The 17,356-nt window shown below is 45.3% G+C and overlaps 3 protein-coding genes across 4 annotated transcripts; 1 reads left to right on the plus strand and 2 right to left on the minus strand.

Annotated features, from left to right (window-relative positions):
- Positions 1-713: 713 nt before the first annotated feature.
- Positions 714-6,075, minus strand: selenoi (selenoprotein I). Its single transcript, XM_068753776.1, has 10 exons — positions 6,019-6,075; positions 4,819-4,887; positions 4,347-4,455; positions 3,629-3,703; positions 2,449-2,711; positions 2,141-2,249; positions 2,007-2,055; positions 1,742-1,922; positions 1,472-1,651; positions 714-821 (listed from the first exon to the last, which is right to left on the minus strand). Exons 1-10 carry the CDS (start codon positions 6,073-6,075, stop codon positions 714-716), a joined length of 1,200 nt encoding a protein of 399 aa, XP_068609877.1.
- Positions 6,076-6,488: 413 nt separating this feature from the next.
- Positions 6,489-7,508, plus strand: ost4 (oligosaccharyltransferase complex subunit 4 (non-catalytic)). Of its 2 annotated transcripts, XR_011105997.1 has the most exons (3): positions 6,489-6,580; positions 7,103-7,241; positions 7,388-7,508. XR_011105997.1 is itself a non-coding variant. In XM_068753991.1 (2 exons), the coding sequence occupies exon 1, from the start codon at positions 7,104-7,106 to the stop codon at positions 7,215-7,217; it is 114 nt and encodes a 37-aa protein (XP_068610092.1). In that variant the 3' UTR covers positions 7,218-7,241; positions 7,388-7,508. The 2 variants fall into 2 exon arrangements, 1 of the variants encoding a protein (XP_068610092.1); XM_068753991.1 differs by lacking the exon at positions 6,489-6,580 and having other exon boundaries at positions 7,104-7,241.
- An 840-nt stretch (positions 7,509-8,348) lies between these two features.
- agbl5 (AGBL carboxypeptidase 5) lies at positions 8,349-15,986 on the minus strand. Its single transcript, XM_068754069.1, has 16 exons — positions 15,772-15,986; positions 15,499-15,670; positions 15,242-15,408; positions 14,926-15,103; positions 14,636-14,814; positions 13,471-13,996; positions 13,147-13,316; positions 12,734-12,869; positions 12,205-12,422; positions 11,829-12,031; positions 11,190-11,366; positions 9,495-9,625; positions 9,329-9,381; positions 8,921-9,111; positions 8,498-8,622; positions 8,349-8,426 (listed from the first exon to the last, which is right to left on the minus strand). Exons 1-16 carry the CDS (start codon positions 15,984-15,986, stop codon positions 8,349-8,351), a joined length of 2,919 nt encoding a protein of 972 aa, XP_068610170.1.
- Between the last annotated feature and the right edge of the window lie 1,370 nt (positions 15,987-17,356).

Genomic DNA, 17,356 nt, shown 5'->3' on the forward strand with positions numbered 1-17,356 from the left:
GTGAGTCCGCTCCGGTTATGGCTTTTGGACGCACTCTTCATTCAGGCACAGCGCAAACTCACCACAAGCAGATGCCATGGCGAGACAAAACAAAAAAACCAAAAGGATGTATCGGCATGAAAACACGACACCTCGATGGAGGGCGAGCCGGGAGGCCAGCGCTCAGACACAAGTCAAAGTTAGCAGAGTTCGAAAGCTCGGACGATTTCGTTTTCCTTCCATAGATTTTCTGACCTGGAAGTCATCAGATCTACAGGACCACTCACATTTGAAGAAGAAAAAAAAAAACCCACATCTTTGAGGCATTCCTGTTAATATAATAAAAATTAAAAAGATTTGTTTTGCCCAAGGCAGATCGTACATTCATAACACTATGTGAGTTCAATTGTTTATGTGCGGATGCATTTTATGTCCGAGATAGAAACGTCCATGAAAGCAGAAACACACTCTCCTGTCCTCGTGACTGAAGCACATTTCCGTAGGAAACAATTGCACCTCATTGGCTCAACCAAGTCGGCCAATCACCAATTACGGAAGCCAGAGCCCCCTAGGCCCGCCCCATTGTTGGGACCAGAGATTGTTTTCATCTGTGCGTGTGTGTGTGTGTTTCAGGACAGTGAAATAACGGTCCATTTCATTGTAGATGGAGGGGAGGGGATGCAGTTTCCGTGGTGATGAGTGTGACGTGTTGATGAGCAGAGGAGGGGAGGAGCCTAAACCTCTGCTTCTTTCAAGCCGATTCGTTCCTCCTCCTGTCAGTCAGTGCCGGGCTTTTTCAGGGAGAAGGTGCAGATGTTGAAATGTCTGCTGAGCTGTTGTACCTAGAAATAAAAAAAAAAACCCAAACAAACGATGATTTAATACTTCATTCTTTGGATTAAATAACCAACTTGAAAAACGGTCGGACAGCTCAAACCTCCGCCAAGCAGCTCATTCCCCTCCCAATTAGATTTACACCGTCCACATGGTGATCTGGATAATCATCAAAAGGTTCTAAATTGTTCTTGGCGAATCGGCGTTTATGTGTATTTTTAACTGATTTCTGAATCCATAATTATTAATGCTAAAATGTATAATTTTTTCCTGACCACATTCTGGATCAGATCCAGAAGACATTTTACATGATAGTTCATATCGGACCCCTCTATCACTGCTTTTTGGTGAGTAAACTAAATGTGTATTTTACAATATATATATATACATATTAAAACTTCTATTATAAGTAAATGGGAAAATCTGGAGACATTTTTTTTTTTTAAATCCAGACAGGTATCTGGATCGCTCTCATAATTTAATGGTCAACAGACAGCAAAAAAACAGCCAAACAAAACCTCCTTGGCGGAGGTAAACATGTGGCCACAGATGTACATCCTGACTGATTTTTTAAATGGAGATGCGTCAGAGACATGAAGAAAATCTTCATCATTTGAACAGAGATGCCGCGAGCGTCTGTGTGTGTGTGTGTTCTCACCACTGATACACCGTAGTGCATGTGTGCTAATATGACAGCAGCTGTCCACAGATACAGCAGCAAGCGCTCGTTGGCGACCACCCCGGTCACCGCTAGCAACACCACCGGCGTCATGGGCAGCAACAACCAGCTCAGTGGTTGACAACGCGTGTTACTCATCTGACACACGATCAGCTTACACTGCGAGACACGCACATCCACACACATAAAATAAGGATTAGCACCCATAAGGAAGGAAAAAAATATAGTGAAGACTCGGCCGATGCTCACCGTGACATTAGCGAAGGCCGTCCCCACCATGAGGTAGAAGACCCTGGGCTGCAGCTCAATGATGTTGGATGGAGAGAAGACGACCCAGACTGTGGACAAGACGAAAAGGAGGACGGGAGAGAGGAAAGGCAGGAAGGCTTCGTACAGGCTGCTGTGCTTCAGACTGCCGCTACGGTGAGCCCTGCAAACCCAGAGAGATGAAAAGGTCAGCGTGCTGCGTGAGACGCTAGCACAATATAGCAATGGCGTTGAGAGGCTGACTTACTTCAGCACGTTGTAGAGGCTCATGGGTAAGGTCACGGTGAAGGAGCAAACTGGACATTTAAAGACATTTATTATTATGCTGCCAATCTGGTGAATAAATGGATAAATAAACAGCGTGGACCAATCGCAGCTCACCGATGATCATAAAGGTGAACAGGTCTCTGTAAAGGAAGTGCCACAGGATTTCATTATACCACGTTTCCACGCCGACCACGGCAGTGACCAGGTAAACAAGGGAGATGGTCTGGAAGGAGATGAAAAACAATGTCATCGAGACATTCAAGGCTAGATTGAAAATACTATTTCATCAAAGGTTGAGATTAGCTAGCTAGCTAAAGCATACATGTGTCTGGATTCAAAGAATTACTAGTAACAGTTTTTATCACAGGTGCAGTGTTTAGCCATCAATGCATTTCATTTCCTGTTCAGGCGTGTGTCCTTACCACTTGGCTGATATCGTATCCCCATGGCAAAAACAAGATGCCGGTGTTATATTTCTCCCAGTGAGACAGAATGAACGAGAACAGCACCACCCACAGGAAGTAATACAGCGTAGCAACATCTACGCCAATTTCCTCACGCCCAAATACGGAGTAAACAGTGGCCACAAAGAAGATGCAGGCCCAACTGTCAAGGCCGTGGTCAAACAGCTCCCCTAGAGGTGTGGAGGAGTTGGTGCGACGAGCCTGTTTTCCATCAACACCATCTGAACAAGGCGAAATAATAAAAAAATCATTACATGTAGTTCATGTCTTTGATGGTTAGCTTTAATATAAGAAACAAACACAAGTCATCCCATTTTAACTCAGTCAAGGCTGCAGCCCACTTTCACACAAGTGGACAAAGTCTTTCAACAGTCACATTCCTGCTTCCTAAAGTAACAGCAGCAGATCTATATTCAAAAGAAACACCACGAAGGAAGCTCATATTTTAACCATTCACAAAACGGTTGCCAAAAAATGTTTCCCGACCTCACTGTGGTTCACAGAGTACATGTCGACGTCACAAACAGAAGGAATATAACAGTCAAACTTTCTATTCCAGAGAGTCGGCTTGGACTGTGGAAAAGACTTTGGCACACTCGGTGAATGACCTATAAACAAGTATAAAAGCCCCATAAAAACCCATTCACTTGCAGGCACTTTATTTTTTATAATAGCTGAAGGGTCAATAAATAATTCTGGATCAATGCTATAAATGCATAAAGAAAGTTGTTTTTTAGAAGACGTGTCTAATCATTCATTAACCTGACTGCGTGAATCCTGGAAAGGTTTGCCTGGGTCATTAGGACAAGGATTAGTCCCGTTTCTACACCACATGCAACTGAACGTACATGAATTGACTCATCAGAAAGAGGAACATATTTACAGAACGACCCTTTTCACATTACACACCTTCATGATAGCCACAATCAATATGATTATTATTTTTTTTTTATATGCGCAGCATTTAATAACTTTTACACACGTGCATCCATGTTAGCTGTCAGTTACAGGTATTACAAAGATTAGCCTGGACCGCGTTCCGCTCCCACAGCTGAAACAAATCACGGTACAGAACACATTCCACGAGGAGCAGGGCTTGAAAGGATAACAGACGGGAGCCGCAGGGGTTGGAACTCACCGAGTGTATAGGCCAAGAAGTTGAAGATTCCTGCAGCAACCCAGACCCAACTCGGCACATGTTCATGTCCTGCGGCTGCGACACAAATCATGTAAACGTACAGCACATCACACGCAGAGCCACAGATAAACAGCAAAGCTCCATGTTTCCTCAACTGACCCAAACACCTTGGTAAAACATAAACAAATATATGTATATAAAAAAGAAGGATACACACAAGCAGCTCTGTAGCGATGTCCGGTGAACCATTAACATGGGTAAATATGTTGATTTTTGACATTCCTGCCGGTCTAATGTGTGTTTTGGCCTCCCTGCAGGGACTCTAGACTCTCACATCTACCTTGTTTATATCTTTCACTTATCTTAAGCGTGCAGAAGAACAAAATGATAGAATCTCTATGTTTACACCCGTCGTTTTTGTTGACGTCACAGAGATAGTGTTGCACGTGTAAACAGCAGTAACTCAGTGTGTGTTCGCAGGATGCAATGGATCACTCATTACCCCGAGCAGTCACAGACAGCCATGATCTGCCGAGTGATGGACTTTGCTTTGCATAAATCAACTGACCAACAGTAATGTCGGCGGCTTTTTTTTTTTTCTTCCTTTATCCGATGATGCCCATTTAACCGCGTTATAGGACGGTGGGGGAGATTCTAAAGTGCACAACGCTCCTAGCAGAAAAGACGAAAAGGAAAAAAAGGGTCGCGGGAGACTTACCAGAGGCCGTGAAGTCAAAATCGTAGAAGGCCAACATGAGGAAGTTCAACACAAGGAACATGAAGCCTGTAAACGTGATGAGGTTCGGAGCCAACCATGTGGGCAGATACTGGTGGTGAAAGAAATAGTGAGTTACAGTTAATGAACATCTCATCATAACTATCTGCTCTAATTACCCCGGAATTTGTTAAACAATGCAAATTTCGTCCAATCAATAAATATCAGCCTGCAGTTAACGTAAAGAAAAAGACTAAATAAAAAAGGCGTGTACGCGAGGAACCCAGAGTCATGTACTGTATCTAAAAAAATGTATTGTAATGACAACAAAACTGAACTGATGGGTTCAGACTGTTCAGACTGTTCAGTTCTGTTGCTGTGTCACGGCAGAAATCTACAACTGAAGTACGCACACTCGACACACACACACACACACACACACACACACACACACAGGCTAACAAGTCTTCCTCACCTTCACCACACAGTTCCAGAACGGGTGCATGACGTATATCGAGAGGGGATTCGTGTCCACTGCATTGTACTGCAAAGAGAGACAGTCCGATCAATCAGGACGGGGTTATAAAAACACAGATTTGATTGTCACGTAGGATCCAGTCAAACTTCAGGGGCATCTCGTCACGCTGCCTATTCTTTGTTACTGAGAAATAAATAAAGTATATTGATGAGTTTTTATTTATTGGTTTGTCCCAATAATCTTTGACGATCAACAGAACTACAAAGCAATCTCACGTGTAGACAAGTTTGAAAATCCTCCAATCTCTCACGAATTAACACAACATTTAAATTAATTTGTTTATTACTTTTGCTATTTTGCATAATCCAATTTGTCACCTTGCTTACTAATAATTCAATCTCTACTGTTTGCAGAGAAACACATCACGCTTTCTTCAGTCTTCCACTGTCAAGACAAGACAACAGACCCCTTGTGTGTGTTTGTGTGTGCGTGTGTGTTTTGCCACACACACGCACATATGAATGCAATTATGTGAATTTATGTGGCATGCAGAAGAAGGCCTGTGGTCAATGGAATGCTTGACCACACACACACACACACGCACAAACACGCACGCACGCACGCACTCAGATCTAGTGTGATCAACTCAGTGGGAGGAAACCGGAGAACGCGGACACGGGAAGAACACACAAATTCCACACAGATATGATTCATACCCGGTGCCTTATTGATGTGAAAGGACAGCGCTAACCACTGCGCCGCCGTGCCCGCCCATTCATCATCATCATCATTGTTTACCAGAAATGTTATTCATGTTGAGTGGCATCCCCATTGTTGTGCATTTCTCTTCTTTGGTGGTGCACATAAACACAAAGAGAGAGGTGGGGGCTGGTGGATACCTTAAGTTAAGGAAAGCTGTTTCTCATGAGCAGCCACTGACTCTGAGAAGCAATGAGCAACTGTTAGGGCAGATTATCGATCGACTGCATGAACAGCTGCCGTGAAGCAACAACCGTATACAAACTTACAGGACACCGAGACGAGCAGGTCATACCGTCCAAATGATTAACCGTGAATCTTCCGGCTAACACCGGGCACCTTACCGTCACACACGTATTTAGCAGGCCGGTCATAGCGGACCGTGGACCCGTTAGCTAAGTGGGTTCAGCGGCTAGCTGCTCCAGAACATGATCATACCTTATATTTGTCGAAGCCCGCAAGCTGCTCCTGCGTGACATATTCGTAAAGAGTCATGGTAGCGCCCTCTGGATTAACTATGAGACAACGTTCGGAATTTAAATCCCCTTATGTTCGATGGCTGATTCCAATTTGCATCTGGTTTGGTCACCACCGTTCACGCCGGGTGAGGTGTTCGGATCGCTCGCTGCACATTTGGGCCACTCCTACAGGATCTTAGCGTCCAGCCGAGAGTAGCTCACTACTGCCGCCTCTGGTCTGGATGACCATGATTACAATAACAAACAAAAAAAAGTAATAGCATCCTATGTAACGATTCAAAATGACATGATTTGAAATTATTAATGCGTATAAAACTAAATAATAGCGCTAATGGTTGTTAAGGAATCGCATATAAGTTTTGATATTCATTCATTGATCACTGAGGTTTGGCTCTATTATATCTATTTCTATGACTGTCCTAAACGTGACGTGGCTTTCCTCCCCGAACAGGAAGTGACAGACAGCGTTGCTTGTGCAGCTGAAACATAACCGAGAGCCAAAGTCTAACTTAAAGACCAATGTAAGTATTAATGGTAGTTAAGTCACGTTTTGATATGTGTGAGTTCGTAATTTTTACATGTGGCTCTATCCTTATTGTGCGATTTAGTCAGTGACCGCTCCAGCTAGCTAGACTTTTCTAGCCAGCTAGCTTGAATGTAGTGATTTTTACTGGTATTACTAGTAATACTGTAGTCGACTGTTTTTTTATTTTTTATTTTTAAAATACAATAAGATTTGCAGAGGTTTTGAAAGTGACATTTTTATTTGATTCTTATATAGCACTTCTCTGAGATGCATGTGAACAGGTTCTTACAAAATTCCTAATGTGGTTTAAAATATCCAGTAAGGCTAAATTGAAAGCGGTGATGCAGAGTAGATTTGATTTTAATGCAAAATAACTACATTGTTTTAATACCTCTGGGGTGATCCTTCATGAAATAGTGAATGCTACTATGAATGAATGAGTGATTAATATAGAAACATATCTGGTGAATCCAAGCAGCTTTCTTACGCTGGAACTATGTCCCTTTATTCTTGGCAGAATGGTGACAGACGTGCAGCTGGCCATATTTGCCAACATGCTTGGCGTCTCATTGTTCCTGCTCGTTGTGTTATACCACTATGTTGCAGTAAATAACCCCAAGAAGCAGGACTAGTGTCTGGACAGTATGATTGGAAAGGTGAGTACATTTAGTCTCTCTGTCCAGTTATGTGTTAGTCAGTTACTTATCGCAAACCATGTTTAGAAGCTCTTTCTGCAACTATGAATACTATTTGAAATTCTGTTCAAAACTTGCAGAAGCACTCAAGTCTTTTCTCCCGATAGGTGAGGTGGAATTCCCGCCCTGGAAACAACATTCCCATCCTCCAAACGTCCTCTTTTCCAGATGAATTTCTTTGTAACATTGCACAATAGTGTTTTTTACTAATAAAATATGTGACTTCAACTGTCATTCATGTTTCCGTACACCCCAGTTATTCTGCAGGCACATTACATGCAATATATATTTTCTATAGTTACTTCCTTGCAAAGAGGAACAAAACAGGCTTTTTGAAGTTCGTTTATTTATACTTCAAGTTCCGTTTCTCCTAAAGATAATCAGCACCTTGGAAGATTTGTTACATCTGACTTCTACTTTTCAGTAACGGCATCACCATTCTTAACGCATAGCTGAGCCTTCCAAGTGTAAATATTCATGTTATGGCTCACACAAGCTATCATTGTAAATTGTACAAATCTACAGTGCTGATTTTATAGTTGTGCTTTAATAGTGCGGTTGTGTATCATTTTCACAAAAACTGGTATCGTGGGTGAATTCCTATTCTAGGCACCATATACAAAGAACATCTGGAAAAATTACATTAAAATACACGCCACTCAAAGTCATCTCTGGATGCCAATGAGAGGTAACCTCCTAGTGAGTAAAATACTGGTGCAATCAGTGTGAGAATGCATAAAAAAAAATGTGGGGAAAAGGAGACGATAGAAAAAAGTGTGAGGTGAAAAGTGAACTGTTCAAGAACAGCTTATCTTACTCAGTTTTAAAGTTTGCTCTGCGGCTCAGCCGACGCTGCAGTTCCATTTAGCAGCTGCAAGGCACTTAACGCTCGCTTGCTCTAATAGAACTGCTCGCTACTGTAGGAATGAACACGTTTCAATAGCATCGGTTGAAGACACCGTACGTCTACAAATCTAAAAATGGTCAGGACGTTTTATTGCACGTAAAATTCTGTGGTGGTAAGTCGTACAGGATATGTTAAAGAGAAAATCCTCTTCCAGACAGTTCCTAGACTTCTCCACACGGGGTCTCTGTCTCGCACACGTTCATAGTCCCCGGCAGAGGCATCGCTGGCGCTTCCTCGACCTTTGAAGACAACGTCATTATATCAATCAGATTCTCTCTACAATCTGACACTGCGTCTGACTGTGCATCACCTGCTGCGGTGCTTCATCTATCTGTTTTGTTTTGACATCAGTATTTCCTTTGTCGCTTCTGTCTGTGCTCTTCTTCATCAGCGCTTTAGAAGCCATCTGTATAGCACCTCCTTTCCCCGACACGCCTGTGGAGTGATTTGGAAAACAATATTAAATAGTGACTTTGGTTCTTGTTCGCCAGCAGGAAAGAGGAAATCTAAAATTGTCAGGCACCGCTTGAAAATGCTAAACTTAAAATATGCTCGAAATATTTGTGAGACTAAATATGAAAGCTCAGTTGAGTTGTAAAAATGTGGAAATTGGGAAGTTTTGAAATTGCAGGAAATAGTGTGGAATTATGAATAACTCCCAAGTCACTAGGAAGAAATGGGGAAAAGTCATCCATTACATTAAAGCAACAGCAACACAAGCTCGTCTACATGCCTGACAGTGACAGGCGGCGATGGAGGCCAGGCCTCAGCAGCCTCCAGACCTTCATGGTGGCTGACATGTCATCTCCAGTTGAGTCTGGGTTTAAGCTGGTTGGGGATGTTTTACTGCTATGTGTAGGAGAGGTCTTGGTCGAACCCGCTCGCCGAACGGGAATACGGCTTGTATGAGGCTGCAGCTCACACCTGGGGGGCAGGCAACAAGGGTGTATTCTCACCGCACAGAAAAATGGCAGCAGCGATAAAGCCCGATGTTTATAATATAATATAATACACGTGTAGAACATTTCATTCATCATTTTCATCGTTACTGTGTAATGCTACTCAAGTGGATTCCATCCCGTTACTGACTTTGCGAGATATCAAAACTGCTTCTCGATGATTTAGACAAGCCTGGACTCACTTGCTAAATTTGATGGAGGAAAGGATGTGTTCAGGGCCCGAGCCTTTAGCAGCCTGTGACAAATGGAGACATTGAAGCGGCTTCACAAACTGTGGGTTTGCGCAGTACAGAAGAACTAGTAATATAAGAATGGATGAGACTTCGCTCTGAGCGTCTGCCAGCTAACCTCTGAGGGGTGATGAGCGACTGCAAGATTTCGGCACCCTCCCCCGACACGCGCGGGACGCTTGGGGAAAGATAATCTGGAGCAACTCGCTGAACTGGGACCGCTGGGCTGAATGTCTGGGCAGCTGACGCCTGTCAACAAAGGCAGGGACGTAAATCACAAGGAAGACACAATGCTGTCTGTTAACAGAACCTTCCGCTTATCTAACGTCCTGGTTTGTGAAGCTGAATAATAAAGACGGCACACGAACACAGCAGAGGTAAAGGAGACGAGAGGACCCACACGCTGCTTCACAAAGGAATATTTTTTTTTTTTATTCCAGAGGCTAAACAGAGAGACGGTAAAGAGACAGAAGCACATTCAAGAAGTGAAGACATCACAGACAATCGGCCTCATATAGGAGGTTAGCACCACGTTGAGTATAAAGCAGAGTGACTGGGCATACAGGGCGTTTCTGCCGAACAGTTTCGTTTGCCACTCCGGACGACAAAATCCAAGTTACTTTAAGTGTAGAAAAGCACTCATTCTGGATCTGATCCAGATGAAATCCGGTGCTGAGATAGAGGCCCCCATCTTACGTGACTGAGTCAAATTACATAAACATTGGTCAACAATCGACCGGGCTATTGAGGAACACATTTTGAAGCTCCAATGACTGCAATATTAACAAAGATTTCAAAGCGATCCAGAATCCAGGATGTGTTCGTTTATTTATTCATCTGTTCCTGGAAAGATTCTCAACATTTCCGGAAAATGTCATCCAAAAGCGTCCAGAACTTTGTGAGTTAGCTCGCTAACAGACGGACAGACGGACAGACAGATAAACAAACGGCAGCAAGAACAAAACCTCCTTGGCGGAGAACAACAAGGTAAAAGCAAAAGCTTATAATTAAATACTGCAGTAGATCAAGGATGTACTCCTTTAGTATCACATTTCATATATTAAGACTTACTGTGAATATTTATCATACGTTCTGAAATTTTAGGCAGCACTGGATATGATGAAGCCGAGTCGCCCCCTCTTGTTGCTAAACATTTTCAGTAACTACAGTTTGCTTTGTTCATGAAAGACCACCAGGAGGCGCCACAGGAAACGTTTGATTCAAGTCAGCAATGACATTTTCAACATTTTCTGCACATTGCAGTCACACTTATTCCTCTCAGGTTTCCTTATTCATCCTTAAGCCCCAGACACAACAGATCAATGCAAAAGAACGCTGTGACATTGTCACACATCGCATGTGACTGCGCTATGATCAATATATCTGTATTTGAATGATCAAGACAAAATCCAGCGCTGTCCAAGTACAGCTTCTTGAAGCCATCAATCGATTGCATCCCTCAGCTTCATTTCTCTTCTGATTCGTTATTAGCTAAACGACCAATCAGTGATGGTCCACTCTCCGACGCTGCCATCACGCCAGATCAATTAGTGATGAGGATATATTTTGTCCTACATGAGGAGCCAGGCAGGTTTATCTCGGCCCGTCCGGGACGCCACCCATCACTTATTCCACCCACCCAAGCTCCCGCAGAGGTTAGATTCAGTTCTGCTTGGCCCGGCTGGAGTGCTGGTGGCCGGCGGCAGACCTTGGAGGAGCAGGGGACTCAATTTGGAGAGCAGCCCGGGCCGGGGAAGAGCCTGCAGGGAGGGGAGCAGGGTGGAGAGGCTGGGGGGCTGGAGGGAGTACAGACCTGTCATAGCGACGCAAGCCGGGAGGGGACGGGAGCCTGCCGCGCACGCTGAGGAAGACGAGGAGGAGGAGGAGGACGGGGGCGAGAGTGGGGGGCGGGGAGGTGCGTGGCTGTTGCTGGGAGACCGCGGGATGGAGCGGTGATGGTGGGGGCGTCTCTTCTCTTGAGGCTTAGGGTCTACAGAGAGGGAGACAGACACATGCAGGAGTTGTGTGCCCACGCAAACACAAAGGCTAACCGCTCAAAGTGTCCTCAGGGAGGACACGTAGGGACAGACGAAGACGTCCAGACATGTCCAAGACAAACCTCCAGATCCAAGTCAGATGGAGGAATCTTCAAATATATATAGTCACAGCATGCCGTCTGCTACCCATTAGCAGACGGCAGGTTCATGCTAAGGTCATGCAGGGGTCACGCAGACAATCCAGACACCTTTCTATGTTTGACGCTCCTTTTACAACGTCAGCACAATAAACCTGTCCACAGACGCATCACATCAGCCACCTGCGAGCCTCTCGGAAAAAACAAATTCAGCAGAAAGAGAGGATGGGATCAAGACAAGAGAAGGAGGCGCGTCCGGGGGGGGGGGCAGAAAATACCAGCCAGCATGTAAAGCAGATGGTTGAGAGGTCCGCTTACCCCCGACAGGCCCGAGTGTCTTGTTGCCTCCACGCACGCCGGTGTGTGTGTTGCCGTGAGGGTTGTGGGTTCGAGGTGGGGGGCAGCCGAAAGTGAAGCTCGGGGAGTTTTGCATCTTTGGGGAGGGCGTCTGGCTGCTGCTGCTTTGGCTGTTGCAGCGAACGCGTCTGAAGGTGTTCTCCGAGGCCGAGCCGGACAGACAGCTGCTCGGAAATCACGACACACACGCACACGCACGCACACACACACACACACACACACACACACACACACACACACACACACACACACACACGCACACACACACAGAAACGATGATCCACGTTCCCTCCAGATGAAGTGGTGACCCGCGTTGTATTTCGGGGTTTAGACTCACCTGTTGAAGCTCTTCGGCGGCGACGCCCTGCTGCCGTTGTGGTGCATCCTGGGTGGAGGATGAGCCTGGGTGTGCGCGTTCAGGCCTTTGGTGTTGCGGACGTGCTTGAGGATCCAGGCTCGAAGGTTTGTCAGGCAGCTGTGCTCAGAGAGCACCAGCCGCGACCAAGGGTTGCACTCGGCTATGTCCAGGGCTGAGGTCGCCACGGCGCGCCCCACCTGATGCACGACATGAGCCAACTTCAGACTGTCCTTATTAAATGCTAAGTTCGTTATTCATATGATAACATTAACAGGGATGAGGGAGGGCATGGGTGGGTGGGTCATCATAGGTTTATGTGCTTTTATTTTTTGTTATCACTAATTGGAGAGCTTCTTGCAGAATCAGCTTCAGGTGGACGTACTCAGACTAAGAGGCTCATTTCTTTTTTTTGCTAAAAACCTCCAATGCTTTGAAGAAAGAAAACAACAACTATTGCGTTCCTCTGAGTCAGATGGAATACTTGCAGAAACCACTGTTGTTTTCCTACCTGCTCAAATATTTCTGGAGTGTATTTTGGGGGGAATGAGGAAGACGGAGGTGGGGTCGCTCGGCCGTTGTCGTGGCAAGCAGCCGGGATGGCGTTCATGGTTTTCCCTGTGTTGTAGTTGCACTCCAGAGTGTAGCTGGTGGGGCACAAACAACAGAAACACGTTAAAAATAAAATAAAAACAAAACAATATGCGCATTCAGGTTGTTTATTTTTAATATAGTGGCTGAATAAACTGCTGCTACAGTACAGCTGTTCTTTTCTGCTTCTTCTTCCTTCTTAAACGTAAGCAACATCACAATGAATGATTTCTTTCCTCATGGCTTTTACTTCAACTCTCCAGAAAAAAGAGATAAAAAGAAAAGTCATCTACAACTGTCGTGAACTCTTTTACATCTCCACTGAAGTCTCACCTGTGCAGCAGCCCGATGGCTTTGTGAATGGCCACTCGCCCGCTGCCTTCCTTCGACTGGCCGTCCCTCTTATCTCGTGCGTACATGTTCTTCTCAGAGAAGTTGCACCCGTGAAAATCAAAGTGGGCGGAGTTCACAGCGATCAGTCTCGGATACAGCACGTTCTCCACCTGCAGATGGAGGATGCAGGGGCTTAGCTGCATACGACACAAACTGTGACCATGATTGTGGCCACCATTAGGGGATAGAGAAATATGTCAGGGGCTCGATTAAAAGCAATTTAGAAAGAAAAAAAAACTATCTTAGTGAACTTGGAACTTTCACCTGCTGGCCCTCCTCAGGAAGGTTATTTCCATACATGAAGCATCCCCGTTTAGAGGCGTGGCCGTGCAAGTCCACATAATAAGCCACACCTCCCTCCTGAGCAGGAATGGCTTCCTGCTGCTCCACCTGCAGCGTGGTTACCTCTACAGGAGGAGCTAGGATTTCTGAGGAGCTTGATGTGATGTCAGGGTCGCTCTTCCCCATCTCTGTGTTGACCCAGAGGTTCTCCTCCATCGCCATAGGAACTTCTGGCAAAGGAGGGTTTGCCGCCTTCTCGGCATTCCGTTGGTTCAAGCTGATTTCAAGAGCGGTAAAGGAGGGCGGTTGGCGCCGATTGGCTGGTTTGATGTTAAGGGGGGCAGTGCGTGTTAGAGGGGGGTTACAGTGAGCGCTGGACTGAGACCTGTACAAGCGGTTGTGTGTGTGGTGGTAAAGCAACAGTGTTTTAGCAGCGTAGATGGACGGGTGCAGCTCCGGGCTGGGGTTCAGGTACTGTCTGTTCAGGTTGACGCCCCTGGAATCCGTCCTGCAGAAATGAGACAACACAATTAAAAGCAGCCGTTGGTGCCATTCAGGCTTAACCTTTGTCTGCTGGCAGTCATGATGCGACTTCCAAGCTGGCTCTTTGAGCCTCTGCTTGACCAGCAGTGTGTTCACATGCACCTAAATAACTGGGTTACAGTTGGCCTTTTGCAGCGTCTGGTTTTTAAATGTCATGTTTGGAACAGCCACTTTCTGTAATCATAGTGAAATCAATCAGTGGCTTAGAGACCGACTTTCCTGAGATACCAGATTTCATGTCCTTGTATACAGATAACCAAGAAACCCTTCTTAGGTGAGGTAATCATAACAGCAAGCAAGTGTTTTTATTTTTATTGCATCTCAAATTTACTGTATAACCTGAAAAGGTACTGAATAAAGTTGCAAGAAAAAAAAAAGCATAATAAACATAGTTTAGAGTTATAGTTTGGAAGATTATGAGCGGACAGGAATACAATTTTAACAGTAAGTGATGTGAATCTTTCAATAGAAAATGCTCTCCATTAAATCTATATTTTTACTGCAAATCATAATACAACACCACCCAAGTAAGTACCATTGCTTCCAACACTGCTATAATATAGCTAAAGGATGTTTACACTGTTGTTACACACGCCGTACTTGCCTGTAGTGCCCACGGATGACGCCGTCTGGGTTGAGCATGGGGATGAGCTTGAACACAAACATTTTCCGCAGCGCATGAGCACGAGGGTCGTCTCTTCTTAGGATAAAGTTGAGGAAACCGTTGAACACAAAGGAAGAGGGAGTCTCCCCCGGGTGCACTCGACTGCTGAGAAAAAACACCTGAAAGCGCAGGCCGAGGTTCAGGTTCACTCGCGGTGACGTCGTCCATTATAAGGTGTTACGTTACAGAAGGGAATGCTGATCGGGTGTTCCTGTGTGACGGCGAAATACCCTTCTGCCGGGGAAACGGTGTGCTCTTGGCGTGCTGGTGTCCGGAAACAGCTTGGGCAAACGGGGTTCTCTCTCCTCCTGCATCCCGCTGCAATTGGTCACAGTGAGCAGGTCCACCCTGTTGCCATCGAGGGAGTCGCACAGCAGCTCCCTGTGGTAATAAATGCTATCCGGAGCGCTGATGGAGAACAGGTGAGGACGGAAAGTGGTGAGGGACAAAAGCCAGAAATTGTACGAATTAGACAGAGAATAAATAAAACTACTCGTCGATGCGTGTGAGTTTGAAGCGCGAGTGTTTGTCTTTGTGGCGTTTCACCTGCTCGGACAGAGGTGATCAGCTTTGGGGTAAGTTTTGTCAAACTGCTGCAACATCTCCTGGCATTCACTGTAAGAGAACGGGTAACAGAAGGAGAAGTAGGCGGTCGCCCCTCGCACCTCCGACAGCCGGTGAGTGAATGAGAGAATGAACTGGTTATTGACCATCTGAAAGGTGAAAGACAAAAACAAACAAAGAGACATGTCATTAAAATGGCAATGCTCCCACATCCTTTCCCTGAAAACCTTTGTTTGTACCTCAGAGGTGGGTCTGTCCCGGACCCGCTCCCACCGGGTCTTGCCAGGTAAAGTGCGAACAAGAGGAGCCATGCCCTGGCTGTAGAGCTTCCTCTGGTTGTTCATGTTCATAACATTGATTTTCAGCGTCTTCCCAGGTGCTGCGCCGCGCACACTGAAGTAAAACCACGACCTGGAACATTAGAAACCCGGTCTGAGATGTGGTAAGTCATTTAACTCGTGCGCCCATGTAATTAACATGAAACACTTGCTACAGAAGCATTCTTTTTCGACCTGTTTCCATTCTCATGTTCTGTCCCACCGCAGTCTGGTCGAGTCCACACATTAAATTCATAGTCGGAGCTGAGGTTTGATGCTGAGGAGCCATTTCCACTGGGAGCAGCATCAGCAGGGGGGCTGGAGCGGCCCTTTTCCACCTTTTCCACGCGTGCCAGATTTCCTGAGTCAAATTTGGAGCTGAACACAATATTACCAAAGCGAGTTTCCATTTTTCTTAATTCTGGCCTCTCACAGAGCGCAGACCTCTGACATCGGCAACCTGGTGGGAAAAACAAACAAACACATTGTTAAGAGAAAAGACTAAATGCAAACATTAGTAATGCCCTACACTTAGTCATACCATGGAATTCCATATAATCTAAATAATATTACACAATATCAATAATATTTTATTACAAAGACGCAAGTCAACACAAAACAGCGACCTCGTGAGGCCGTAAAAGGGAATGCAAAATTAATTCAAAAATAAACACAACGACAGGTATTTTCCTTTATTCACTGACTGCACCGCTAACGCGGATAACGCGCATCACGGGTTGCTCGGTCATAATGTCCGACAACAGAACCGTGGCTCTGAGTCCCGTGAGATAAAATAACGGCTGCAGTTATATCGGTAGAGCAGCAGCAGCAACAACAACAGCTGACCAGAGCTCCAGCACTGAGCGAAGGAGCGACATTAGCATTACAGCCAGTTCACATGCTAGCTAACCTTCACGCTAGCTGGTCTTAGTTGTCCAATGGCTGAACGCCAATGTTGCTCACAGCTAGCTAACAGGTTTCTAAGCTACCGAGGCTAACTTTAGCTCCAACCGCGGCAGTCGATGCTGGAAACGACAGTCTAGTTACTGAAAACGTGGTTTTTTCGTCGCTACATTCTCGCACCGCTTCGTCCACGTCATCGCGTGCACTCGAGACAATGACATTTCGTTCTTACGACGCTATTTTCGATCAATATCCATGTTTTTTTCATCGTCCTTCTCGACCCCAATTCATTCCTCCACATGCTGCGTTCACGGCTTCCCGTAGAAGCGAAAACTGTTTTTTTTATTTCAGGTTGTCAATAGCAACAAGTCGTGCTGTAGTTTTGTTGACGGCTTTGTTCCGGCAAGAGAAGTGGAATTAAAAGAAGATGAGGAGTATTTCAATGATAGCATCGGTCAAAGATACTGATGAAATGTAATCCAGCATGGTATAGGGTGCAGATTTGTGACATTAGACTCAGTACGGTGTCCCTACAGTGCAAAACACAGACATCTTAATTATAAAAAAAAATACATTTAAAATTACATTTTCAGTTTGCACGTAGACCCATAAGCCAGCAGCTGTGTCACCTTTTGTTAGATCTGTTATTTTTTACAGATCCAATGAAGAAACACCGATTTGCCTGCACGGGAGAAATAAACCCATGACCTCCAGAGACTGGGTGCAAGGCTTGATTTTTGAGATGATCACACTCATTCAACCCTCCTGAGTCCTGCCACACCACCTGACAGTGGTGGTATGGCAGCATTGTATTTTGAAATGCAATGGTCAGGCATGGTGGCGCAGTGGTTAGCGAGTATGTGAGTATGAATGATTG

This window comes from Brachionichthys hirsutus, chromosome 20, assembly GCF_040956055.1.
Source record: "Brachionichthys hirsutus isolate HB-005 chromosome 20, CSIRO-AGI_Bhir_v1, whole genome shotgun sequence".
Taxonomy (NCBI): Eukaryota; Metazoa; Chordata; class Actinopteri; order Lophiiformes; family Brachionichthyidae; genus Brachionichthys; species Brachionichthys hirsutus.

Bases quoted from the DNA above. Each gene is read 5' to 3' on its own strand.
- ost4 (XM_068753991.1), top strand. From the start codon at position 7,104: ATGGTGACAGACGTGCAGCTGGCCATATTTGCCAACATGCTTGGCGTC.
- agbl5 (XM_068754069.1), bottom strand. From the start codon at position 15,986: ATGGAAACTCGCTTTGGTAATATTGTGTTCAGCTCCAAATTTGACTCA. The intron at 15,104-15,241 runs GTGAAACGCCAC...GTTCTCCATCAG, and splicing joins GATCACCTCTGTCCGAGCAG to CGCTCCGGATAGCATTTATT. The intron at 9,112-9,328 runs GTGAGTCCAGGC...CCTGCCCCCCAG, and splicing joins TCCTCCATCAAATTTAGCAA to GTGTGAGCTGCAGCCTCATA.